Consider the following 27,160-nt stretch of genomic DNA (forward strand, 5'->3'; position numbering starts at 1 on the left):
CCATATCATTAGAGCGAGGGGAAGAAGATAATGATCAGTGTAATCTATTAGCCCCCTAATAGTAGTTATACTGTAGGACAAAGTGTAAAGAGGGAATATAAAAAAGGAGTGAATTAATTCACAGAATATAGAATTTACAATACAGAAGGAGGGCATTCTACCCATTATGTCTGTAACTAGCTAGTCCCATTCTCCAGACCTTTCTTTATAGTCCTCAAAATTCATCACTTTCTGATATATATCCAACTCTGTTTTGAAATCTCGTATGGAATCTTCCTCCACTACTCTCACTGCCAGCACCTTCTAAATCTTAGCAAATCTCTGAAAAAATAAGTTTCTTTTCATTTTATTCCTGGCTGTGTTGCCGACAGCCTTGAAGTTACTGACACATCAACTAATGGAAATAGAATATCCTTCTTTATCCTGTCAAAATTGTTCATAATTTTGAACACATCAATAAGATCATCTTGTAATTTTCTCTGCTCCCAGGAGAATAAGCCCAATTTCTCTAAACTTGCCTTGTATCTTAAGTCCCTCATTCCTGGTATCATTCCAGTAAATTTCCTTTGCACTCTCCACGGCTTTAACATCATTTCTTAAATAAGTTGCTCAGAACTGAACACAATACTCCATATGTGGTCTGACCAATGATTTGTAGAGGTGTATCATCATTTCTTTGCTTTTATATTCTGCCTCTGTTTATAAGCACAAGGATTCTATAAGCCTTCTAAACAATTGTTTCAATTTGCCTGACCACCTCCAGAGAATTATGTACTTGAACCTCAAGGTCCCTCCGCTCCTGTAATTCCCTCAAAGTTGTAACACTGAGCCTGTATTGTCTCTTGGTATTTCTTCTATCAAAATGCATTAACTTGCATTTCTCTGCATTGAAACACCTGCCAGCTGTCTGCTCATTTGACCAACTTGTCAACATCCTTCTGAAGTCCTTCAGCATTGTCCTTACAATTCACTAGTCTCCCTAACTTAGTATTATCTACAAATTTAGAGATTTATATAAATCAGAAAAAGCAAGGTACCCAACACCGGGGAACTCCATTTTAAACCCATCTCCAATCTGAGAAAGGCCCATCTATGCCTCTCCTCTGAATCCTGTCTTTTAGCCAATTTCTAAATCATGCTGCCAAGGACCCATCAATCCAAACAATTCTAATTTGCTAACAAACCTGCACTGTGACAATGTATCAGATACTTACTTTCTGAAAGTCCAAATATACAACATCCATAGCATGACCTTTATCCACTGCCTGTGTTACTTTGTCAAAGAACTCAATCAAATTTGTCAGACATGAACTGTCCTTGACAACACCACATTGCAAATTCTTGTCAGCAATTGCAAAAGTAAGCAAGTTGACTAATCTTCTCCTGAAACATAATTTATTGAGTTATTTCTAACATTTTGTAGCCGTGTTCACAACTTTATACTAGACATATATGTGCCAAGAGTATCTGTGCTGACCCCTTTATAAGCATTAACTTATATTTCACTAAGTGTACATTTACTTCATTCAGTACTATGGCTATCATCAGTTCTCCCCTTGTTGGCATCAAACTACAGGTCTGGAATTTCCTGGGTTATCCTTTGTCTCTTTCTTAAACAACTGTCACAGTTGCAATCCTCTGGTTTTTTGGCACTAATCTTCTGTTCGGAGAGGCCTGGGAAAATGGTGGCCAGTAGGTCTGCAATTTGTTCTGTTATGTCTCTCAGCAATCTAGGATTCATCCGCTCCTTGTCTGGTGACTTCTCTACCTGGAGTGCTGCCAGCTTTTTCACACTTCTTCTTTATCAATCACTCTACTGTGTAGTTGCTCAACACCCATATTTTCAATTCTATTATTGCCATCATTTTCTAATTTGTTAAAGATAGAAGCAAAATACTGATTTAGTACCTCTACCATTCTCTTTGTTTTAGTGAGCAGTTTATCTTATTTGTCTCTTACAGGCCCCACTCAACCCTTCACTAAACTTTAAATATTAATATATTGGAAGAACATTTCACTTTTTGTTTCAGCACAGCCTGTCATCCTTTCCTCACGCTTACACTTAGACATGTAGGTGATTTTCATCTTCATGTAGATTGGGGCAGATTGACAGATGATGCCTGAGGAAGAATTCAGAATGTATTTTAGAATTTCCCATATCAAAGTTTTATGGATCCAATCAGGGATCAGGCTATTTTGAATCATGTAATATGCAATGAGGCATGTTTAATAAATGATGTCAGAGTGAAGGACCCTTTGAAAACAATGACCATGATGTGGTAGGAATTAACATTTTGTTTGTGTGAGAAACTTGGATTGGAAACAAATGTGCTAAATTTAGTTAAGAATAATTACAAAGGAATGAAGATAGAGCTGGCTGGAGTGTATTTGGGAAAGGAAAATTAGCAGCAAGGACAGTTGAGGAACAATGGCAAACATTGAACAAAAATAGTTTGAGTCACAGTAAAAGTATATACCATTGACAAGGAAGGATTCTGGAAAGGGAATAAACTAATCATGGTTAACCTGGGAAGTTAAGGATCATATCAATTTAAATGTGAAAAAAAAACATTAAATCGGGTAAAGCTTAGTGGTAAGCCAAAGGATTGGGAGGGTATTAAAACCCAACAAAAGATGATCAAAGAAATAATTAAAAAAGGAGACAATAAACTTTGAGAGACAACTTGCAAATAATACCAAGACAGACAGTAAGACTCTTGCAAGGACATTGCATCACAGTTGAATATTTTGCATCAGTCTTCATGATATAAAACATTAATAGCATTCCAGATATACTAAATATGCAAACAGATTAATTACAAGTAATTTTACAAAGTTCTTCAACTGGAAAATAACTGGAGTATAATTTTTTGATTTGGCTTAAAATGATTGATCAGGAATAACTCACATTCAAAGCCCAGGGAAAAAAAAATCTATCCATGTTCAAAAATGATTAGGTCAAAATATATATCAATGATTATGTACAAAGCAATACTTGAAAAGTTCAAGTTTTATCTGTTGTTTCCAATCTGTGAAATATAAATTAGATTTATATTTATCACAAAAATGCATAAGTCTGGTTATGTTTCTAATGTACACAGCAATTTATATTCTGATTATGTAATTCATATTCCTAGACTTGCAGGTACTATTAAAAATAGTGTCCCATATTTTGATGTCAAAATAATATTGGGGGTTTTGGCACTCATTAACATTTATGACAAATGGTACAACAATTTTAGGCAAGGGACTGATGAATGGTATCCTTAAATTAATGTCAGAGGTGGGCTGTATCTTGAAAACACCACCTCTTGTTCACTATTAACCTGTGACTGATGTGAAATTATCACTATTGCACAATAGTTATGAGCTAAGCTAATCATAGAGTGTTAAGCATTGGTTATTTTACACTAAATACCCATTTAATGACATGTTAAGTATTAATTATTGCCAATCAGCCTCTTTGGCACTGCAGATTATCCACTACATTTAAAGATTTTTATTTAGAATTTTCTTTTCCCCTTGTTCTCAATCGCTCTTTGTGCAATCCTTTTTTTCCACCTCATCATTATCTTTGTGTGCCTGATGAGAGATTGAGTTGGCCAAATCAAATTTTACCTTCATTCTCAGCATTGTTAATTTCACATCCTTTGAATTTATTTGATAAGGAGTTACCCTGATAATTGCCCTGTTTGCTCAGGTTCTCCTTGCACCATCAGTATCTCGAACGTTTAGCATTTTTCCATGCAAACATTACAGGGCAAGTCTAATCAATGACAGACACTGTTCAATGCCCTGGCACTGCAATTTATGGCCCACTTATATTTGCATTGATAGGATATCACAGTGGTTAAACCATGAACTGAATCTTCTGAGCAGCATCAATCAGCATCTTTTACAAGGAGAGAAGATAAGTGTGCAAGGTAAGACAGTGGAGGGGGCTAGGCTGGCAGGTGGGTGGATGAGGAGGTAGGGTGCCAGTTTGGTCAGTGAAGGTGAAGTGTAGGAGGGGAATATGGTGGTAATGTGCCAGTTGAGTGGTTGAAGCTGTGTGAAGTAAAGTGGGTGAGGGTCCATAGTGGCAGGTGGGTGAAGGGTACTGAGGAAGGTTGTTGATTAACAAGGAGGCAAGTGTGTGGTTGATGAGCTCAGGTGACAGGTGAAGGAACGGCAACTGGTGGGAAAATGGGTGACAGGGTAGGAGGCAGGGTGGCCAATGTGATTATGATGGCAGGTGCTCTAGGGGATAGGATACAAGGTGGATAAGGGGGTAGAGTGCAGTGTGGGTGAGAGGGTAGTGTGGCAGTTTTGTGGGTGAGGAGGTGACATGACAATTGAGTAAGAGATAAGGTAGCAGGTGGATAGGTGAGAAAGTACGGTGGTCGGTGAACGTGGGGAGTAGAGTGGCAGGTGGTAGAGTAGGTTGGATGGTGAATGGATCAGGGAATAGGGTGGCAGAAAGGAAATGGAGGGATTAGGAGGGCAGATGAGTGTGGAATATGTGTGGCAGATAGGTGGATGAGCATAGAGTGACAACTGGGTAGATGAGTGAGTAGGATAGAAGATGAAGGGTACAACTGGCTAATAGCTGGATAATGGGGTAGAGTGGGTCAGATTGAAAGGGTTCAAGTTAGTGGGACTGGGTTGGGCTTCAGAGGGGGAATGCTGGGTTATCCAGGGGGACAGTTGAGGTTTGATTTTAGGGGATCACATATTAAAGGGGTGCATTTGGGTAATCAAAAGTTGGAGGTGTTTAGAGTATGCAGAGTATTAGATTTCTGTGAGGGTGGGAGGGGTGTGGTTTGATTTTTGGAAGGGTAAATTGGGTTCCAGGTATGAATCAGGATGTGAGGCTGCCATGTTGGATGTTGGGGAGCATCAAACTTCAGTGGATTGGGGGTTTCAGAGGGGGAGTCAGTGTAACTGATAAGAGTGTCAGTTTTATGGTTACCTAGGTTTCAATTCCTCTACCATTTTCTGATGAATAATTCAGGTAGGTACATTAGAATCCTTTGACAGTAACTCAGGGTTGGAAGCTTTGTCAGAGTTATATATGTTGGTTAGCACTCATCAGGAAGGTTGAACTTGCTGGGGTAATAACCATTTATTCAGTGTATCTGATCTTGACAGTTCCTGTAGCATACCTGACTGACATGTTCAGTGTCTGACTATCTGGAGACTGGAAGATCTGGGCCAGTGTAACCAAACTGCTTCATCTGTTACTTTGGAGCTATAGAATCCCCCAAATGCCTAGGTAGATACATCTTTGATTGTGTGCTTACTGGAAATATAAATTACAAATGCTTGAATTAATGAAATATTATCACGCAAATTAACATTGCTACTCCATGTGATCTTGCTTTTTATTTCACATATGTGCAGGAGGAGAAATTTGTTCATGGAGCATTACTATGAATAGGATGCCTGGGTGCAGGCAGCACTGTCAGCAGCTTTCAAAGTTATGCTACAAAACAAAAATCTCCCTGCTTTATTTTATTTCTTGTGTAGTATGAATGTTATTCATAGGTTGGCTGCATTTTTTATTTCAAATATATTTGTCATTTCACTGATGCTTACATTTGATTTTTGTTGAAAAGTGCAGTTGAAGCTTATTTTCTTGCAATCATCTGGACATAATTGCAAGAATATCACATCTCAAAGAGAAAAACAATATCTATATTTAGTTAATGCAGATTAAAATTGTTTGTATGATTTCAAAGTGTGGATTAGGTATTTACATTGTGTATTTTTTTATTTGTAGATTGACAGTTCGTGCTGAGTGTCCTATGCATTTGGAAGATTTCCCAATGGATGCTCATGCATGTCCTCTAAAATTTGGCAGTTGTAAGTAAAGAAATTTCTGTTAAATTCTGTTCTTTGCTGTGTATAATTTGTACAAGCACAGGCTCTTAAGTTAATGAATTTAGTAGTAGAGGGTATGGACTATTCAGAGCCCACGTCCAGCCCTAATTGTTTTGAAAAAAGAAATATTACCATAATTCCCTTTTAATTAGTACTGTTCACTATTAGGACAAATGCAAGAAAGCCATCTCCTCAGTAGCCTTTTTAATGGAGACAGGTTCACTTTTATTTTAGGAGGTTGATACCTTTTTTTACTAGAAGTAATTATTATCATTTATTTTAAAGAAAAGTATCAAATATAATTGGCTTCAACTTTTCATTGTTTGATATTTAATTGAAATATATTTAATGGGATAAATATTTAAAATGTTATGCTTAAAATATTTTAATGAGTTTCATGGAAGCATGATTTATTATTGAGCTGTATTCACTAACTACAGTCTTAGAGATGTACAGCATGGAGACAGACCCTTCGGTGCAACTTGTCTATGCTGAGCAGATATCCTAAACAAATCTGGTCACATTTACTAGCATTTGGCCCATATCCCTCTGAACCCTTCCTCATCAAATGCCCATCCAGATACCTTTTAAATGTTGTAATGGTATTAGCCTCAACCTCTTCCTCTGGCAGCTCATTCCATACACACACACTACCCTCTGCATGAAAAAGTTGCCCCTTAGGTCCTTTTAAATTTTTACCTTCTCATCTTAAATTTATGCCTTCTACTTTTGGACTCCCCCACCCCAGGGAAAAGACCCTTGTCTATTGACCTATCCATGACCCTCATGATTTTCTAAACCTTTATAAGGTCACCCTCAACCTCTGATGTTCCAGGGAAAGCAGCTCCAGACTAATCAGCCTCTCCCTATAGCTCAAGCCCTCCAACCCTGGCAACATCCTTGTATATCTTTTCTGAACTCTTTCAAGTTTTACAACATCCTTCCCATAGGAGGGAGACCTGAATTGCACACAGTATTCCAAAAGTGGCCTAACCAATGTCCTCTACATTTCCAACATGACCTCCCAACTCCTTTACACAATGCACTGACTAATAAAGGCAAGCATACCAAATGCAATCTTCATTACCTATCTACTGGGAACTCCACTTTCAAGGAATGATGAACCTGCTCTCCAAGTCCTCTTTGTTCAGCCACACTCCCCAGGACCTTACCAAGAAGTGAATAAGCTCTACCCTGATTTGCCTTTCCAAAATGTAGCACCTCACATTTATCCAAATTAAACTCCATCTGCCACTCCTTGCCCCATTGGCCCATCTGATCAAGATCCCATTGCACACTGAGGTAAGCTTCACAGTCAACTACACTTCCAATTTTGGTGTCATCTGCAAACTTATTAATCATATCTCCTATGTTCACATTCAAATCTTTTATGTAAATTATGAAAAACTGTGGATCCAACACGGTCCTTGTGGCACACTGCTGGTCACAGGCCTCCAGTCTGAAAAGCAACCGTCCTCCACCACCCTCTGTCTTCTACCTTTGAGCCAGTTCTGTATCAAATGGCTAGTTCTCCCTGTATTCCATGTCATTTAACCTTGCTAACCAGTCTCCCATGATGAATCTTGTCGAACGCCTTATCGGAGTCCATATAGATCATGTCTACTGCTCTGCTCTCATCAATCCTTTTTGTTATTTCTTCAAAAAACTCAGTCAAGTTAGTGAGACATGATTTCCCATGCACAAAGCCATGTTGAATATCCTTAATCAGTCCTCGCCTTTCCAAATATTTGTAAATCCTGTCCTTTAGGATTCCCTCCAACAAATTGCCCACCACCAGTGTCAGACTCACTGGACTATAGTTCACTGGCTTGTCCTTACCAACCTTCTTAAACAGTGGCACCATATTAGCCAACCTCCAGTCTTTCAGTACCTCACCTGTAACTATCAATGAGACAATGAGCAATGAGACAACTATCAATGAGCAAGGGGACCAGCAATCACTTCCCTAATTTCCCGCAGAATTCGAGGATGCCCTGATCAGGTCCTGGGGATTTGTCCACCTTTATGCATTTTAAGACATCCAACACCACCTTCTCGGAAATATGGGCATTTATCAAGAAGCCGCTATTTGTTTCCTAGTATTCTTTATTTTCCACATCCTTCTCCAAAGTAAACATTGATGAAAAATATTTGCTTAGTATCTCCCCCATCTCTTGTATAGACTTCAGTAAGGTGTTGGTTCCACGTATAGATGGCCTTGCTGATCTTTCAGGTGTCCTGTTCTCTCCCTGGTTACCCTTTTGTCTTTAACATTTTTGTAGAAACCCTTTGGATTTCCCTTAACCCTATTTGCCAAAGCTATCTCCCTTTTTTTCCTTCCTGATATCCCTTTTAACGATATTCCTACTGCCTTTATACTCTTCTAGGGATTCACTTGCTCTCTGCTGTCTATACCTGACAAATCCTTCCTTCTTATTCTTGAAACCTCATTTTCTCTAGTCATCCAGGATCCAGTCTATTCTTTTCCATCATTATTTAAAAGCTAATAGAACTGGTGACATGTTAGTCTCTTCAGAGAAGGACAAAGAAAATGTGAAATAGAAAACCTGAAGCCCTCCATAAAGCAAGAAGCATCATTAATTAATAAAATTAATAAATTAATAAAACATTCATAACTGGAGGGAGTTTGAAACAATAGTGCAAATGGCAATGACTTGTCCGTCAATCTGCTTTGAGTTTAAACACCTTCATGATGAGGCAGGAGATTGATGAACAGGAGAATAAAATTAAGCAAATCCTGAATTCTGGCTCCTTAACCTCATAGGACATCTAGTCCCATAAGGCCAAAGACAATGCGAGTTGCTGCATTTTGGGAGGGTGGGTCTTGGCAGGACTTGTACACTTGGTGGTGGAGTCCTGGGAAGTGTTGCTAAACAAAGAGTGCAGGTTCATAGCTCCTTGAAAATAAAGTCACAGGTAAATAGGATAGTGAAGAAGGTTCCTGATGAAGGGCTTTTGCCCGAAACGTCGAATTTCCTGTTCCTTGGATGCTGCCTGACCTGCTGCGCTTTAACCAGCAACACATTTTCAGCTCTGATCTCCAGCATCTGCAGACCTCACTTTTTACTCTATTGAGTATACGAGTTTGGAGGTCATGTTGTGGCTGTACAGGACATTGGTTAGGCCTCTTTTGGAATGTTGCATGGAAGTCTGATCTCCTTCCTATCGGAAGGATGTTGTGAAACTTGAGAGGGTTCAGAAAATAATTACAATGATGTTCCCAGGGTTAGAGAATTTGAGCTATGGGGAGAGGTTGAATAGGCTGGTGCTGCTTTCCCTGGAGTATCGGAGGTTGAGGGGTGATTTTTAGATTAGATTAGATTCCCTACAGTGTGGAAACAGGTCCTTCGGCCCAACAAGTCCACACCGACCCTCCGAAGAGCAACTGTCCCAGACCCATTCCCCTACTTTACACCTGACTAATGCACCTAACACTATGAGCAACATAGTATGGTCAGTTCACCTAACCTGCACATTGTTAGACTGTGGTGGGAAACTGGAGCACCCGGAGGAATCCCATGCAGACACTGGGAGAATGTGCAAACTCCACACAGACAGTTGCCCGAGGTGGGAATTGAACCCGCTGTGAGGTAGCAAGACTAACCACTGAGCCACTGTGTCACCCATTGAGTCACCATGTGGCCCATCTTATCGAGATTTATTAAATCATGAGAGACATGGATAGGATAAATAGACAAAATCTTTTCCCTGGAGTAAGGGAGTCCAGAGCTAGAGATAATAGGTTTAGGGTGACAGGGGAAAGATATAAAAGAGGGGCAACCTTTTGATGCAGAGGGTGGTATGTATATGGAATGAGCTGCCGGAGGAAGTGGTGAAGGCTAGTATAATTACAATATTTAAAAGGCAAGAATAGGAAGTGTTTGAAGAGTTATGAGCTGGGTGCTGGCAAGTGGGACTAGATTAGGTTGGGATATCTGGTCGGCATGGGTGAGTTGGACTGAAGGATCTGTTTCTGTGCAGTACATCTCTATGACTCTATTATTGAGTAATATATTAGAAAATCAGGAGTCTAATTTTCAGTGGGGGTCTTAGTCATCAGCTGCAGGGCAAGTGTAGTCCTGCATCACCTCTTTACTGAAAAGCTTGCCTGATTTTGTAGTATTTGAGCATTTAGTAGGAGTCAATGGTAAGCTTTCATTCGGGATCAAGAGCATTGATAGTGAAGCCAATGGAGGCTGGAGATTGGGTGGTAATAATGTCACTACACTTGTAATCTAGCAGCCCATCCCCAAGCTTTGAAAATGTGGCTCAAATCCTATCATAGCTGAGTTAAAGGTAGTCTTTTTCATTTAGAGGTGTGGGAGTCTGAAACTTATTGCCTGAAAGGTTGTTTGAGTCAGAAATTCTTGTAACTTTTAAGTAGCACTTTGACATTCATTCCTGTTACTGTCTCCTCCAGAGCTATGGGCCAAAAACTGGAAAACAGGATTAGTGTTGTCAGGTCTTTGTTGACTGCTCCAGAAACAATGAATCGAGTCGCCTAACACCTATAGAGAGAGAGTCTATGAGCTTCAGAGTCAATGATTAATTACATGCAGGGCATATGTTCAGATACTGACCTGCTCATACACCACTTTGAGACAGCCACAACTGAGTTGGGCTGGTCATTTAACCAGAATTCCCTGGACTGGCTCACCAAAGTGTGTATTTTACAGAACGCTTAAGTCAGGGTGTACACTAATGGCTGTGGAAGGAAAGTACTTCACGTTGAAGAACCTTTTGAGTTCTGGGAGAAAATTGTATAGGCTTGCTGCACCTTGTACAACTAAAAAACAATTGTGCAACTATCTTTGAAAGCAGGCACATAACACACAGAGAAAGAAAATTAAAGGAATGGAAATCTTATGCCAACAACCTGTTGAAATTCAGTCACCTGTGGTATCCTCACCTATTTGTAGCAGCACTTTCTGGGTGCAGATTGGCTTTAGCTATCATCTATATACACAGTGGAACCCTTTAAAAACACAAACATGCTTCTATTTGCCTTGAACAAAAATGGGCATCTTGCATTTATGGAGGAGATGTGAATTGCTGTAATGGGTAGGTATGACTGAGTAAGTGTCATGATGTGAAGTTATTTAAATTTCAAGTTCTAAAATATGAAAGATGATTCCAGTTGTCAGTGAAGGAGAACCAAAACCTTTGCTAGGCTGCAGTAATTGACACACCAACTGGTGTAGATTATGAAAGTATCAGCTATGTGTTCCTGAAAGTTCAGTTTTACTCAGTTTCAAAAGCTCCAAAACCAGTTCTCCCAGCAAAATGTGATTGATATGAGTTCACAATGTGATTGATAATTTTAGGAGGCTCTTAAAGGATTACTGTAGTTATGTGAGTTGTAATAAATATGTTTGATTCTTCAGTGCTAGAATATTCAGTTTCTTATGTATTATTAAAATAGAGACATTTTGTCAATGCTTTTTATCTTGTGCACATCAGGACAATTTTAAAGAATACAAGTTAAGGAGAAATTATTTACATTGTATAAGGGGAGGATGCTGATTGCTTGGCAAGTAGAATCTGATTGGTAGAGGTATTGCTGGAGACAGTGCAGCAGTTAATGATGATTGACGGTTAACTTCAAGTAAAGATTTTTCAGATTTTAAAGAAGGCACATTGAACTTGGATCAGTCATTACAGTGAAAAATGAACCACTGAATGGTTCTCAGCATTTTGTTCTTTTATAGAGTCATATGTTCATACAGCTTGGAACAAACCTTTTGATCCGACCAGTCCATACCGATCATAATGCCAACCTGAACTACTCCCACCCTCCTACACTTGGCCCATATCCCTCCAAACATTTCTTATGCATGTACCTATCTAAATGTCTTTTAAACATTGTAACTGTACCCACATCCACCACTTCTTCTGAAAGTTCTTTGCACACATGAACCACTGGTTGTGTAAAAAAAATTGCCCCTTATGTCTTTTTAAAATTTTTCTCCTCTTACCTTAAAAATATGCTCCTTAATCTTGAAATCTTGCACTCTAGGGAAAAGACATGTTGAAATAGGGAGAAATAGAAAGAACATATGCGCACACTGCACTTCCTGCTGACATGTTTTCTAAATCCAAATTCAGTACTGAAGCTACCTGAATGAAGTAGGGATGGTTAGGTTCTCTTTTCTAAAGAGTTTCAATCTTCTCAAGGTGGCAGCCAGCGACAAATGGTGTTCCGCAAGGCTCGGTGTTGGGACCACAACTTTTCACTTTATACTTTAACTATGTAGATGAAGGAATTGAGGGCGTTCTGGCTAAGTTTGCAGATGATACATAGATAGATAGAGGGACATGTAGTAGCAAGAAGACGGGGAGGCTGCATAAGGATTTGGACAGGTTAGGAGAGTGGGCAAAGTGGCAGATGGAGTACAATGTAGGAAAGCATAAGGTCATGCACTTTGGTGGGGGGAAGAATAGAGGCATGGACTATTTCCTAAATGGGGAATAAATTCAGAAGTCTGAAGTGCTAAAAGACTTGTGAGCTCTAGTCCAAAATTCTATCAAGGTAATCTTGCAGGTTCTGTAGCTAAGAAGGCAAATGCAATGATGCCAGTTATTTTGAGAGGACTTGAATATAAAAGTAGTGATGTACTTCTGAGGCTCTGTAAGGCTCTGGCGAGGCTACATTTGGAGTATTATGTGCCGTTTTGTGTCCCAGATCTCAGGAAGGATATACTTGCCCTGGACTGTGTTCAGAGGAGATTCATAAGAATGGTCCTAGGAATGAAAAACTTAACATATGAGGAACAGTTGAGGATTCTGAGTCTAAACTCAATGGAGTTTAGAAGGATGAAAGAGGACCTAATTGAAACTTACAGAATACAGAATGGCCTGGACAGAGTGGATGTTGGGAAGATGTTTCCATTGTTAGGAGAGACTAGGACCCAAGGGCACAGCCTTAGAATAAAGGGAAGACCTTTTAGAGCCGAGTTAAGGAGACACCTTTTCAGCCAGAGTGTGGTGATTCTATGGAATTCACTGCCACAGAAGGCTATGGAGGCCATGTCATTGAGTGTACTTAAGACTGAGATTGATAAGTTCTTGATTGTCCAGGGGATTCAATAGTTATGGGGAGAAGGTGGATGAATGGGGATGAGAAATTTATCAGCCATGATTGAATGATGGAGCAGACTCGACAGCTGAATGGCCTAACTTCTGCTCCTATGTCTAATGGTTTTATGATACTCTGACACTGATTCCAAATTTATACTATAACTTCAGTATAATTGCTAATTAAAACAATATGCACTATGCTGCTGTTATATCTATCAGTATACTCTTTTCTGTTATCTATTTGGGAAGTCCCTCATTTGTGTTTAGCTGCTCTTTAAGTGTCTGGTAAAAATTGATGTGGGGAAACAAGAAGCTGTTGAATTGTGACAGATTATGTGAATTAGCCAATGGACTGTATTATTACAATTGTCATCTGTGCAAATTTAGCTTTTGTGCATTCACATGTTATGAGAAACTCTGTAATTAACCTTTTTCATCTTTTGTTATCAAAATAGATGCATACACAACATCAGAGGTCATGTACACGTGGACACACGGAGCATCCCAATCAGTTGTTGTAGCTGAAGATGGCTCCCGTCTGAATCAATATGACTTAATGGGACAAAGCGTGGGGACAGTCATTATTAAATCCAGTACAGGTTTGTATTTACTTGTTCTTTTCACTGGTTTGTGTGATTTCATTTCTGTTTTTAAAAGTTATATTGAAAGAGTGAAAATGAATAATACTTCCTCTTCAGAATACTAGCCACACAGAACAGGCATATTCAGTCACATTATAAACAGGAATCATATAATTATTCAGGAACGCTATATGCTTATTCAGTAACACAGTCTTTTATACTAATAACATAACTTGCCTATGAGCTTATGTCTGTAAATGCAGAAGTCCCTCTAATCTGACCATCACAATATAGTGCAATGAAAGCTTGACACAATATACTTTCGTTTATGACTCCAAGAAACCCTCATAAATGTTTAATAAAATTCATTATGAACCAAGATATTGGCTGAAAAATTCCAATCAACTTAAAATTACTTTTTGCTGACTTTTGCACTGAAGATTCCTGGATAGTGGCCTTCTGACTTATACCTGTCCAGGTATTCTCAAATCTAGCAGCAGGGAAGATCGTTGTCAGAACCATGCAACTTTTACTGCACCATGAGGGGTGGGGAGCATGGGTGGCGGGATTCAGAACTATGGATCAGGATGTCAGGTCAAGTTAGGTGGTGGTTGAGTTGAGGAGGTTGGGTCGATGAATTATGGGGGTGTCAAATTGGATAGGGAGGTTAAGTCAGAAATGTACAGAGTTGGGTTAAGTTGGTAGTGGGGATGTGGGATAGGTGGCAGGGTATTCGCCATACATTGTAGTATTGAAAGGATGTGGGTTGAGTCAGTGATCAGGTTGGGATGGGTGTGGTCTCGGATTGGTTCCGGCTGTGGTTTGTTGTTGGTTTGGTTGGGGTGGGTGGGTTCATCTCAGGAGGAAGAGATAGGTTGGGCTGGGCATTGGCAGTCACATTGGGGTGCTGGGGTCAAGAGTGGGTGCTGGTTTGTGTCTGGTGAAGTCAGGTCGGAGAGGCTGAGGGGAAGCTTGGCAGGTGTTGGATCAATTTAGGGGTGGGTGTCAGGTTGCAGTAATGGGAGTTGCATATAAATGTCAGTTCAGGTTAGTCCATATAGGGCATTGGGGTGGGATCTAGGGATGAGGTGGAAGTTGGGGAAGTGCCACTTCCAAGAATGTCAAGGATTGAGGACTATGGTAGCTAGCAGGAATGATGATACTTTCCAGATTTTATCAAATTGTGGAACAGCGTCAACCAAATCCACTTGCTAAATTTAACATGAAATGAATCTAAAATCAAGAGATGTGCAACACTCACTTTCACCAGCCATAACTGAGGATGTTGCTTGGGTCATTGTCCATTTGGTAACACGGTTATTGAGCTAATACAAACTTCAAAGTTTGTCATTTTCCACTCTGTGCTTAGTATAAGCAAACTCAATAATTAAAACAATATTGTAGATATTACATTCAGCAGTGATCACATTGACAATAACAGGACAATCTAAGTTGAGTGACTGATTGAGATGAAGATCAAGTGGCAGATATGTCAAATGTGAACTCGATTGGCATTTAAAATCATTATATTATTAAACAGTTTGACATCACTCAGCTCTGATATATGTGACATTTTCAGTACATCTAACTGTTCAGTCCCATTTACTTACTGCTTTCTATGGTTGACAATTCTCTAATTATTAGCCTAGCATAAAGATGCTAGAACTGCAGAATGTTGAAGCAAAATCTGACATTGTCAAATCCCACTGCACTGCATGATCTTTCAATTTCAGAAAGCAAGCTCCAGATATAAATATCTGATATAAAGTAGTGATCCTATATTGGGTGCATTAACTCACTGTAATTCCAGATTATCAATATGCAGTATATTTCAGAAACATTGTAGAACATTTTTAGAAAAAGGTGTTAGAAATTAAAGAAAAGCTTGCTTTTGTAGGTAGTAGGTTGTCCCAAAGGATTTCACAACCAATTAAATAAATTTGAAATGTGGTCACTGCAGTGGGTTGGAATCACATTAGTCAGTTGGCTCTCAGCATGTCCTCACGGACAGTATTATGATAATAACCAGATAATCTGTTCAGTAGAGTTAGTTGATGAATTAATAGCAGTCAGAACATTGGAAGAACTCCCTTGCACCTCTTAAAAATAGTAGCATGGATTTATAGCGTTCATCTGAGAGGATAGATCGGTTCTCAATTAAAATCTTTTCTGAAAGATGGCACAATCAACAGAGCCAAGTGTCATCAAGACATTGTACTCAATTATCTGAAGCTGCCCTTCAATTTACACCTTGTGATTCAAATGTGAGAGTGCAATTTCTTCAGCCACAAATGGCAGCTAAAGTGTATAGATGGGGGATATAGAATACTCAATCTAACCTGTGAGTTAGCTTTTCAGAACCCAAAATGTTTATTTGGGTTCACAAATAATTCATTTATTTATGTAGCACTTTTGTATATATTCTGCTCTTTATATTATAGATAAATGTATTATATAAATTTTATACTGTAAGTATTTTAATATTTTCTGCACGTGATCTTTCTGATTGAATTTATAGTTATAATAATGAGACTGAACATTTCTAGCATTGTTAGTCTTAATTATATTACAATTTAAAGGATATTTTATTTAAATGGAACATTTTATGTCCACCAAATTGATAGTTTATGTGAAGGAACAACCTACGCTTGCTATTACTGAGCATTAATGTCTGTGTGTAGGGTGTTATTTTGTCTGTTATATTGTTTAAATTCAGTGTTTTATCCTTTCTAGGTGAATACGTCGTTATGACTGCTCACTTTCACTTGAAGAGAAAAATTGGCTACTTTGTAATTCAAACATACTTACCATGCATCATGACAGTTATTCTCTCACAAGTATCATTCTGGTTAAACAGGGAGTCTGTCCCTGCAAGAACCGTCTTTGGTGAGTTGTTTCTAAAAACCCGCCAACAAACAAATTTAATATCTTTTTATTCAAATATTTTCCAAATACTTGAATGTTTATCTTAAGTTATATCAAGATAAGTTTAATCTATTTTTTTTATGTTCTTATTTCAAAAAAACATTCTACTTCTCATGGTAAAAATTATAACTATACATGTAATGTCAGTTTTAATCAATTCTATAGAAGTTGCGACCCCATTTTACAAAGTGCATTTGTTACTCATGATATTCCTTTTTTACTGAATTTCATTATTATTTATTTGTTAATATCTTCGTGCTATGGATTAGAATGAATAAGAACTCGGTTAAGACATGCTCAAGCTCAGCACTTGTCCAAACCTTTAGCACAAAACCAGCACAAATTTGACTGCAGTCACATTTCTCGACTGATTCAGCAATCATAATTCAAAGGGTGTGTCATTATGATGTGATGCGTTTCGAAGTTAATTGGTCATACCTTAGGATTGCATTTAACCTCTGATGGATCTGTCTTGACTCACTGAAAATAAAAACCACAAGGGGAATTACTTGAATTTTTATTGCCGACAGGAGCACAGGCTGCACTGTTGTGTAGATTGTGGGTCTACTGGCTTTGGTTTACTGCCTTTCAAAATGGAATTAAGGACAGTGTACACACAGATTCCCAACCTGAGCAACCAGTGAATAAGATTTTACATCATTCATGAAAGTCTCGTAAATGACTCCCATAAATGAAGATTATTTTACTTTTGATTCACACCCAACTTTAGTGTAACAATTCTTGCTTCAATGAGCATGAAAATCACCGCCAAACATATATCATTTGTACGGGGATAAAATACTTAATAGCTGAAAAGTTTGAATTTAGCTTGAATATTATCTCACTAAACTTTAATATATTAATGAGTTAAATTTCTGTGGACCTACTTATTTCTGTACTTCTTGTCCAAGTAACCTAAATAGACTCACCTTCTCCCTCACTTTCATCCACCTATCGCTTTCTCAGCTACCTTTCCCCAAACCCTACATCCTCCCATTTATCTCTCAGCCCCGACCCACAAGCATCATCCCTAATGAAGGGCTTATGCCTGAAACATCAATTCTGCTGCTCCTCAGATGCTGCCTGACCTACTGTGCTTTTCCAGCACCACACTCTCGACTCTGATCTCCAGTCCTCACTTTCTCCTGTTAGCCTAGAGATGCTGAGAAATATTTCGTCCAGTTAGGTTTAGTTAAACTATTTACATAGTAGCACATTTTGAAGAGCAGATTATTCAAATCAAATTTAAATGTAAAACAGCATGTTGATAATGGGGTCCTGATGCAGGAGTAATAAACTGTATAAAGAAGGAAAATAGATAACAGAATAAATAAATAAATTAATTAAAATGTATTAAGGATGCCAGGACAAGTGGTGTGTCATGGCTACGGCATGTGGGAGCTTCTGGGTGCAAGTATATTCCATACAAATGCACTTGCAGTCAATGTTTGCTGCTTACACAGCTTTGGTTCAGAGTTTATGAGTTGGAGACTAAACTACAGAAGCTGCAATACATCAAGAAGGGGTAAAGTTATATGGATATTTTATACCAGGAGGCAGTGACATCCCTTTGGACATGAGTGGGTCTCTAGTCTTAGAAAGGAGCTCTGACTGCAAGGGAGGGAGGTAAGGAAACTTAAATGGCAAGGGTGAAGTAGCCTCAGCCTTTGAAATTGCCCAACAGGTTTGAGGTTCTTTCTGCTTGTTTGGATAAGAGTGAGGACTGCACCTTTGATGAATTAACTGACCATGGCACCATATTGTAGGGATACATTCGAATGGAGAATTTGGAAAGAAATGTAGCAACAATAGATGGCAAAATAGTCAGATGGGTTGATGTCAATCTCTGCAGCAAAGAATAAGAGTTCAGAAGACAGTGTTCTTTGCCTAGTTCAAGCTTCAGGAGATACGACCAGAACTGGAGAGGACCTTCAGTAGCAGGGGTATCCAATTATTTGTAATCCATGTAGTTATCAATGATATAAAACAAGGATACTGCATTGTCAGTAGGAGAAGCTAGGCACCATATTAAGAAACAATCTCAAAGTAATAATTTCTGGATTATTACCTGGGCCCTAGGAAATATTTCATAGGGAGAACATGATTCGAGAAATGAATACATGGCTGAAAGACAGGTGTGGTAGAGTGGGTTCAACTTTGTGGGGCACTAGCACCAGTAGTAGGAAATGTTTAATGTTAGGATGGTCTCAACCTGATGCATGCTGGGACTGGTGTGTAAAAATAAAATAAAGTAGAGAGGCAAATCAACTAAATACTGGAGGCAAGGAGTCAAATTTAGAAAGATGTGATAAATCGAAGAGTAGAGACAGAGGGAAAGTTATCAATAAGAGAAATGAAAAACAGACTGTGGCAGGATGGGATATGTAGCACACACCTAAAAGAAAATCAACAGATAAGGCTAGAAGTTAGAAAAATAATAAAAGGATGTAGCAGAAAGATCTTTACCTAAATGTATATAACATTCAAAATAAAACAGATGAAGTGAGAGTGCAAATGGAAATAATATGTAAGATCTAATAACCATGCTCGAAAGATGGCTTCAGAATGTCATAGATTAGATCCTGAATATTGAAAGGTGCAAAACATTTAGGAAGGACAGGAAGTGAGGAAAAGGTAGAAGGATGTCTCTTTTACTTCTTTAGTTAATTAATTAATTCTCATAATAGAAAGTGATGACCTAAATTATGAAGGGAGTGCAATGAAGGTTTACCAGATTGGTTCCTTGGATGGTGAAACAGACCTATAAAGAGAGACTGATACTCACTGAAGTTTAAAGGAATGGTTGAAGATCTCAGAAAATACTACAAAACTCTAGCAGGTCTAGACAGAGTAAAAAGAAGGAAGGATGTTACTCAAGAGTGGGCTGTTCAGAACTATGGGTCACAGTTTAAGAATACAGGGTAGACCATTTGGGACTGAGATGAGGAGGAATTACTTCACCCAGAGAGAGGGAGCCTGTGGCATTCTCTGTCATAGAAAGTGGTTGAAACCAAAACATGAACCTTTTCAAGAAGGAAGTAGATTTAGTTTTTAGGGATAAAGGATTCAAAGGGTATGGTGTGAAAAGAGGAACCGTCTGTCAAGTTGGATGATCAGCCGTGATCATATTGAATGGCAGAAAAGGCTTGAAGGGCTGAATGGCCTATTCCTATTTTCTGTGTCAGTTCAAGAAAGTAGTTTGGGTGATATGAGGCAAGAAATCACTTCCTAGAGTAGTGTATTGGCTGAAGAAGGGCTTATGCCCGAAACGTTGAATCTCCTGTTCCTTGGATGCTGCCTGACCTGCTGCGCTTTTCCAGCAACACATTTTCAGTTCAGTAGTGTATTGGCCCCCTACCTGAAATCCCATGGTAGGAGACAGTATAAAAGAAGAAATGATGTGAGCTTGTTAGAAAAGTATAGTGACAGTCATGGGGGAATTCTAATTTCCATAAAGTTGGAGAAGTCAGATTGGGTAAAGGTAGCCTAAGTAAGGAATTTATGGAATTATTTTGGGATAGTTTCATAGAATAGCACATTCTGAAGAAACTAAAAAGCAACCTATACTAGACCTGATTTAGAATGCACTATATATACAAAAATATATTCCACAAAGAAAAGAATTCCAAGTGGAGGAGCCACCATTTCTGGTAAACTAAAAAAGTTAAAGATAGTGCCAATCTTTTAAAAAAAAATCAATAAATAGGACAGAATATTTTTAAAAAGCATAGAATGACTGCAAGATTAGTAAGGTGTGAAATCTCAGAGAACGAAAGAAAGCCAGTAAGAAATGTAAAAGCATGGTGAAAGTTTCAACAAATACTGTATTTAAAAAAGCAAATCATTACATTTGCCCTATAGAAACGGGTGCAGGAAATTCATCATGGATATGGGTTGATGAATTGAACAGATATTTTGCATTAGTTTTCAGTACCCAAGATATAAGTAACATCCAGAAGCAGCTTGAGATCTAGAATTGGAAGGGAGTGCGGAACTGGAAAATTACAATCACTAAAGAAAGTGGTACTGAGCAAATTGTCAGAGCTGCAGGCTGGGTCCTGATGAGCTTCATCTGAGGGTCTGAAAAGAAGTGGCCAATGAGATAATTTTTGAGTTGTTTAAATTTTCTAAATTCCCTTGAGTTGGATTGGAGAATAGCAAATATAACTGCTTTATTCATAAAGGGAGTGAGACAGAAAGTAGGAAATTACAGGTCACAGGAAGGATGTTAAAGCCATTGTTAAAGATGTTAAAGCAGGGCATTTTGGAAAATTCAAAGCACTCTATTTGGGCTTATGAAAAGGAAATCGTAGGCAGAATGTTTCCATTTGCAGTTAAAGGATTTTGTTGAATGCCATTGATGTTGGCTGTTCTGCCAGGGCCCTGAGTGACTTTTCCCAATTAATCATCTGCTCTGAATCTCATTATTTATGGTACCATGTCTTCAGTGCCTTTTTGAGAAAAATCTCACAACAGGAGAAGCATAAGCACATACCACTGCTGGGACCTTCTGTCGTTCGCACACCTGTCACCATGTTAAAAACTCAGTTGCAAATAAGAGCTGGCCCTCCTACTGTGCCACTCAAATGTGATGGCCCCGAGACACTTGCTGCCTACTTCATAGACTGTGAACTGAAAATGCTGATGGACAAGGTGGAGGAGACAAGGTCTGTTCTTTTTTTGTGGACTGCCACAAGAGGCCACACCCACAAACCTAGCCAGCCTGGACCTAAATAGCTGCCCAGGTCAGTGCTGTGCCATAGGCAAGTTGAGATGTCAAGCAGTGAGAGAAGGTTAATGATCTGTACTTTGCAAGGATAAGTTCCACCTTCTTCTCTCTACTACCTTCCATTCAAAGGGCCACCACTTACTCTAACTCTGCCACTATACACACCTCTGACCAAGGTTCATGGACTACAACTCTCACTATTGCATGCATTATGTGCATTGAACAGCTTTCAAGCCTTTCATCCTTCCAACTTAATAAGCCTTACTGCCTTCTCACTGAGCCACAGTACCAGCTGGCTGATATCAGATTCCTCAAGAGATGACATTCTTGAAATATCCAGAGAGGAACAATTGTGTGGGTCAGAGAGATCTAAATGAGAAACCAATCTAGTAAAGTTATTCTTGCTCTGCTGAATTGTACTCTCATTACCACCAGTTCTAATTCATCCTGCACAAGGGTTTATCCTTGTAGACAGCTGCAGGCACTAATAGCACCCAATGAACCTTGAATAAGAGGATTATCATGTTGGAGACACAACTCCACCACCACCTCTTGAGAAGGAAGCCATTCAACCTCAGATGATGTTTTCAAAAGGCATTCACCTGCACCCTCCATCAGTTTAGAGTTGTTTCGCCTTGCACTTCAGTGGGTATGTTTTCTAGATTAGACTCAGGAGCAATAATCCAGTGAGTACATCACTGACATGTTTCTATAGCTGGCTATGAAAGAATCAGCCCAGGTCTCTGTTATTATGAGAACTGTCGGAGACTAGAAACCTGTTAAACCTCAGGCTAAAGACAAATCTGATAGGCTTGGCCTTTAATGACTTTGACATAATGCTCAGACATGCACAGGAATCGCTGGCAGCAATTTTGCCTGAAAAAGTCAGTCAACTAATTTGAAGGATGGATAGGCCCACCAATATTATCAGCACTGTGCTGGCTCCAGCAAACATGTATCTAACTGCCTCCATGTAGGAGCTGCTGGCTGCTGTGAAGACCTAGGTCCAGTACAGTCTGTGTCCACTATTTATATGCACAGACCTTCACTCTTTTAAAAGCAAAGTACTGTGGATGATGGAAGTTTGAAACAAACATAGAAAGTGCTGGAGAAACTCAGGGACAGGTTGGACCAAAGGGTCTGTTTCCATGCTGTACATCTCTATGACTGGCAGCATCTGTGGAGAGTGAAAAACACAGTTAATATTTCAATAAGTCTTCTTCGGAAATCTTGAGCTACAGAATAGTCTCCCTCAACCCATCTGTGGAAATCAGAACAGAGTATCGATTATGATAAGATGGCGAGAACAGAAAACTTACTGAAGTCATTGACGCATTATTATAAATAACCTTTTGCTTCTGTAAAAATACCTTCACTTGGGCCATGTATATTCTAGTGTAATTTTCATTGTTGTACCTTGTTAATTCACACCCATGTGAGAGATAAGCAGCCTCTTCAGATGATCCAAGGATGAGAGACGTTGTAATGGTCAAGCATTTCTCAATTCTCACAAGTACCCAACTCCTTGACTGCTGATAGCCTTAGATATCAGAGCTCCTTGAATTGTGGCACTGAGCCCTGGAGCCAAGGCATTGCACATTGGTAAGGACATCCCCAAGGCTAAATGCAGTGTGCAAGGATTATGTTAGGCAAAAGTGAGGACTGCAGATGCTGGAAACCAGAGTCTAGATTAAAGTGGTGCTGGCAAAGCATAGCAGGTCAGACAGTATCCGAGGAGCAGGAAAATCGGCGTTTCGGGCAAAAGCCCTTCATCAGAATGAAGGGCTTTTGGCCGAAACATCGATTTTCCTGCTCCTCGGATGCTGCCAAGGGCCTTGCTTTTACACCCCATTCTACACTTTTATCTACCTTGAGAGTGACCACCTAGAATGATGTGATTATCCCTTACATCATTTTATATGAGCTTGTCAAGGAACTCAGCTGCAGTTTAATGCTGGGAGATGTACAATGGACAGTTCACATGTATATTCTCCCTTATAGTGCATCATCTGCTGAGAAAAGCTGTACAAAACACTACCACGTACAGGTTCAAAGCTGTCCCTCAGGATATTCCAGCATTTCAGGATAATTTAACAGTCTGCAGGCACTTTGAAACATTAAAGTTTACTAATAATGGAAGAGTCAAAAGGAGATTCATCAAACTACCTCTCAAACTACTGGCCATCATGAGACACTTAACTTCATTACATTCAGATATGGTATGCTCACTGAAGTCTTAAGAGCTGCCTAACCTTATTGTAATCCATTTTAAATCATTGAACAATAACTGCTTATTCCCAAATGGTGATTAGGATGTGTAATGTGTAGGTACTTTAAAATAGCCAAACGTATCAAATATACAAGTCAAAGACTGGAAAAATAATACATATTAACTGTACTAAGTGGTGACTGCTTGCCAGATTGATAAACAGTCAAACCATTCTAGACCCAGCTCATTCAATCTGGAAATGAGTTTCAGTGAGGTTATCTCGGACTGCTCAAGTTCAAAGTTGCACTGCACTGCCATGCTGTTTTGGATGGCTCTTCTGCTCAACCTTTGAACCTCTCATCTTCATCCTCAGAAGACTGTGGTAGATCACACATTTCATCAGCATCAGCATCTACCTTTATTGCCTCCAAGAGTGACATGACACATCCTTTCTGGGCTAGAGTACAAAACCCTGCTGAAGCAGTCCATGCACGAGATCTCATCTTACGGTGGCTTATGTCTGTTCCATTGTGGTTGGGTGGAACCATGAGTAGCTTTACACTTTTGATCTGAAATTGTTTGAGGGTTTTGTGAAGGTGCCATGAGTTATGTTGAGTGGAGGCACCTCTTGTCTCCCAGTAGCCATCCCTGTATAGTGTGAGGACATTGCAAGAGTACAGAAACCTGTGAGTTCTCTAGTGTGTAAAGAGTTATGGCAGCTCCCAAGATATTTAGCATTCACCTCCAAAAGTTGGATGGATGGCCATAGATAATTTGAGCAGTGATGAAGTGAAAACCTTTTTAATAATGAACTTTGCAGGTTGGTGATAGTGCACTCTCAAAGCAACATGAGTTCTGTCTAAGAGTGTCCTGAACCTGGGGAAAGCCAGTAATGCTGGCATAACTCACCTCTTCATGAGGAAAGGAAATGAAAAACTGAAAGATGGAGAAAATGTCTTCTGTTATCTTTCAGGATGCATTTATGAGTTGAGGATTAGGAGCCATGACACAAGTACCCAGGTGTTTCTTAAAACAAGCCAGTATCATAAAAATTCAGGACAACTATGATCTTTATAACTACTAAGATGTGACTGCAACTCAATTCTACTGAGTACAAATCCTGCTGCAGCAGATGACAGTTTGATGATGACAGGGAATCTTTAATTGGTGCTCTGCATGTATTAGCCAGAGTTGCTGTGATCTGTTGAACACCTCTGTCTCCCAACCCACCTCAATTGTAGAGCCTTCAGTCTCCTCTTCTTCACAATCAGCTTCATTATGCTAGCTCCATTGCCCCCTACCATGGTAACCATTCTACCATATGTCCCTGTGACCAAGCAGAAATGTGCAAGTCATGTGTGTCCCTCAACTCCAAAATAAAGGATCGAAGGCTAAAATGGTGTGGAAGTTTTTCCGAGAACAACAGTAGTGATGTGCTGAGGCTAGTGGTGAACTTTAGTAAATGTAAGGTTGTGCAATATGATTGCTAAGGAGCATACAGGGACACTTGTTGTGAAGAACCAGTTGCTTGATTGTCAGGACAGGCATTCAGTGAGCTGTTGCCATCAGGTACCTGTTCTGATCAACATATCAGGAATTTGAGCCATTCCGTTTCTCAAGGATGGAGAGGAGAGTTGGAAGTGGTCCATAAATAAGACAAGTTGGGATATTAATGAGGTGCAAATACGTGGAAGTAATGCCTTTGACAAGACCCTAAGGATGCCATTTCAGGCTTAAGATGAAAAGCCACAAAAGATTTTATCACATTAAAATTCTTATTTTTTTCATTTTTTCTGTATTTTCCCATCTTTCCCAACATTGCTAATGGCACAGAAGGGAAGGAAAAATTCCACCTCTGTTTAACCAACAGTTCCCATTTATCCACACAACATTACTTGAAGAAGTAATGTTCTGTGGATAAATGGGAACTGGGGGTGTGTTTTATTAAAATTTATCTTTCATCTGTTATGGGCATTTTTAGCTAAACCAGCATTTATTGCCTATCCCTAATTGCCCTTGAGAAGGTAATGATGAGTTGATGTCATGAACCACTGCAGTCTAAGGATGTAAGGGTATTTACAACAATGTTTTTGATGGGATCTGGCGCGGTGCCACATCAAAAATTTTAATAGAAATTGAGAGCACTTGGTGTAGAGGCATGGATAGAAGTTCGGCTAGCTAAAATGAATAATTATCTGGTTGGCAACACGTAACAGGTGGTGTGTCATAGGAATCCGTGCTGGGACTACAGTTGTTTTGCAATTTATATAAATGACTTAGATGAAGGAGCAGTGAGTATGGCTGCTAAATTAGCTGATGACACAAAAGCAGGTAGGAAACTAAGTTGAGCTGAGGGAAAAAGGAGGGTTCAAAGAGATAGATTAAGTGAGTGGACAAATATCTGGCAAATACAGTATAACAATGAAAATAACTGAAATCAACCATTTTGGTGGGCAAATAAAGAAACATTACTTAAATATTGAAAGACTGAGAACTTTGAGATGTGGAGGGATCATGGTGTTCTAATGCATGAATTGTAGTAGGCTAGCATGTAGATGTAGCAAGTAATTAGGAAAGCTAATAGAATGTTATCCGTATTTTGCTAGGGGAATTGTAGTAAGGAGGTTATGCTTCAACTCTACAGGGAAACAGTGGAATGAATGTAGATTATTGTGTATAGTATTGGCATCCTTATTTAAGACAGTGTAGGCAATTCGGAAAAAGTTTACTACTCTAAATACCTGGAATGGATAGGTTGGCTTTTGAGCAGAAGTTGAACAGGCTAGGCCTGTATCCATTGGAGTTTAGAAGAGCAAGAGATTATTTAATTGACATATCCTGCAGTGCCTAGAAAGGGTCAATGTAGAAAGAATGTTTCCTTCTGTGGAAGATTCCAAAACTAGAACATCTCTGTCTCCCAAGGTGTCTCAATTGTAGAGCCTCCAGTCTCCTCTTATTCACAATTGGCTTCATTATGCTAGCTTTGATTGCCCCTACCATGGTCACCATTTTACCATGTGTCCCTGTGACCTAGCAAAAATGTGCAAGTCATGTGTGTCCCTCAACTCCAAAGTAAAGCATCGAAGGCTAAAATGGTGTGCAAGTTGATGTGAGAACAACAGTAGTGATGTGCTGAGGCTAGTGGCGAACCTTAGTGAAAGTTCTATTGCAATTAAGGATTGGCACCAAATGATGGTCTTTCTAGTGACACCCACATCCTATGATAGAATGTTTAAACAAAAGGGCTGAAAGTTATTGTGGGTAGACAAGAATGTGGAGTAATCACATCAGCAATAATCTTACTGAATGGCCTAATGGCCTACTCTTGTTCCTCATTCAGATTTTTGTGTGGAGTGGAATTTCAAATGGAATAGCATTTTTGAAATCTACTATCAGCATAGCATTTTGTAGCAATATTATCACGAGTGCAGTATTTTCTGTAGAGCCAGTTACATTGATCATTGCTAGGTAGGAACTAGGTACACCAATCAGCCTGTAAAGTCTGTTTGGACAATCTGCAAGATCATATCAGGTGTCCAACCATAATGTACCCATCACTTATGCCCTGTAACACTTCAAGGTAAACAAAATTATATCAACCACAGAACTAACAATTTAACAAATTTAACAATTAATTGTAACTGTTCTAATAACAGCCTAACCTCTTCAACTTTTTAAAATGTATTTTTAAAGCCTATTTTGCTTCCATTTGCTGCTTCTGTGAATGTTTCATTTCCTCTTGCCTTGCTGGTGTTC

General features: G+C 39.1%; 1 protein-coding gene across 2 annotated transcripts in view; it reads left to right on the forward strand.

The window, feature by feature from the left end:
* Positions 1-27,160, forward strand: part of LOC132823444 (gamma-aminobutyric acid receptor subunit alpha-1-like) — a 45,939-nt gene that overhangs the window by 11,500 nt on the left and 7,279 nt on the right. For both annotated transcript variants that reach the window (XM_060837311.1, XM_060837312.1), the window contains exons 6-8: positions 5,762-5,844; positions 13,416-13,559; positions 16,275-16,427. In XM_060837311.1, the coding sequence (XP_060693294.1) occupies positions 5,762-5,844; positions 13,416-13,559; positions 16,275-16,427 (380 nt within the window). The remainder of the gene's footprint in view (positions 1-5,761; positions 5,845-13,415; positions 13,560-16,274; positions 16,428-27,160) is intronic.

This window comes from Hemiscyllium ocellatum, chromosome 16 (assembly GCF_020745735.1).
Source record: "Hemiscyllium ocellatum isolate sHemOce1 chromosome 16, sHemOce1.pat.X.cur, whole genome shotgun sequence".
Classification (NCBI taxonomy): domain Eukaryota; kingdom Metazoa; phylum Chordata; class Chondrichthyes; order Orectolobiformes; family Hemiscylliidae; genus Hemiscyllium; species Hemiscyllium ocellatum.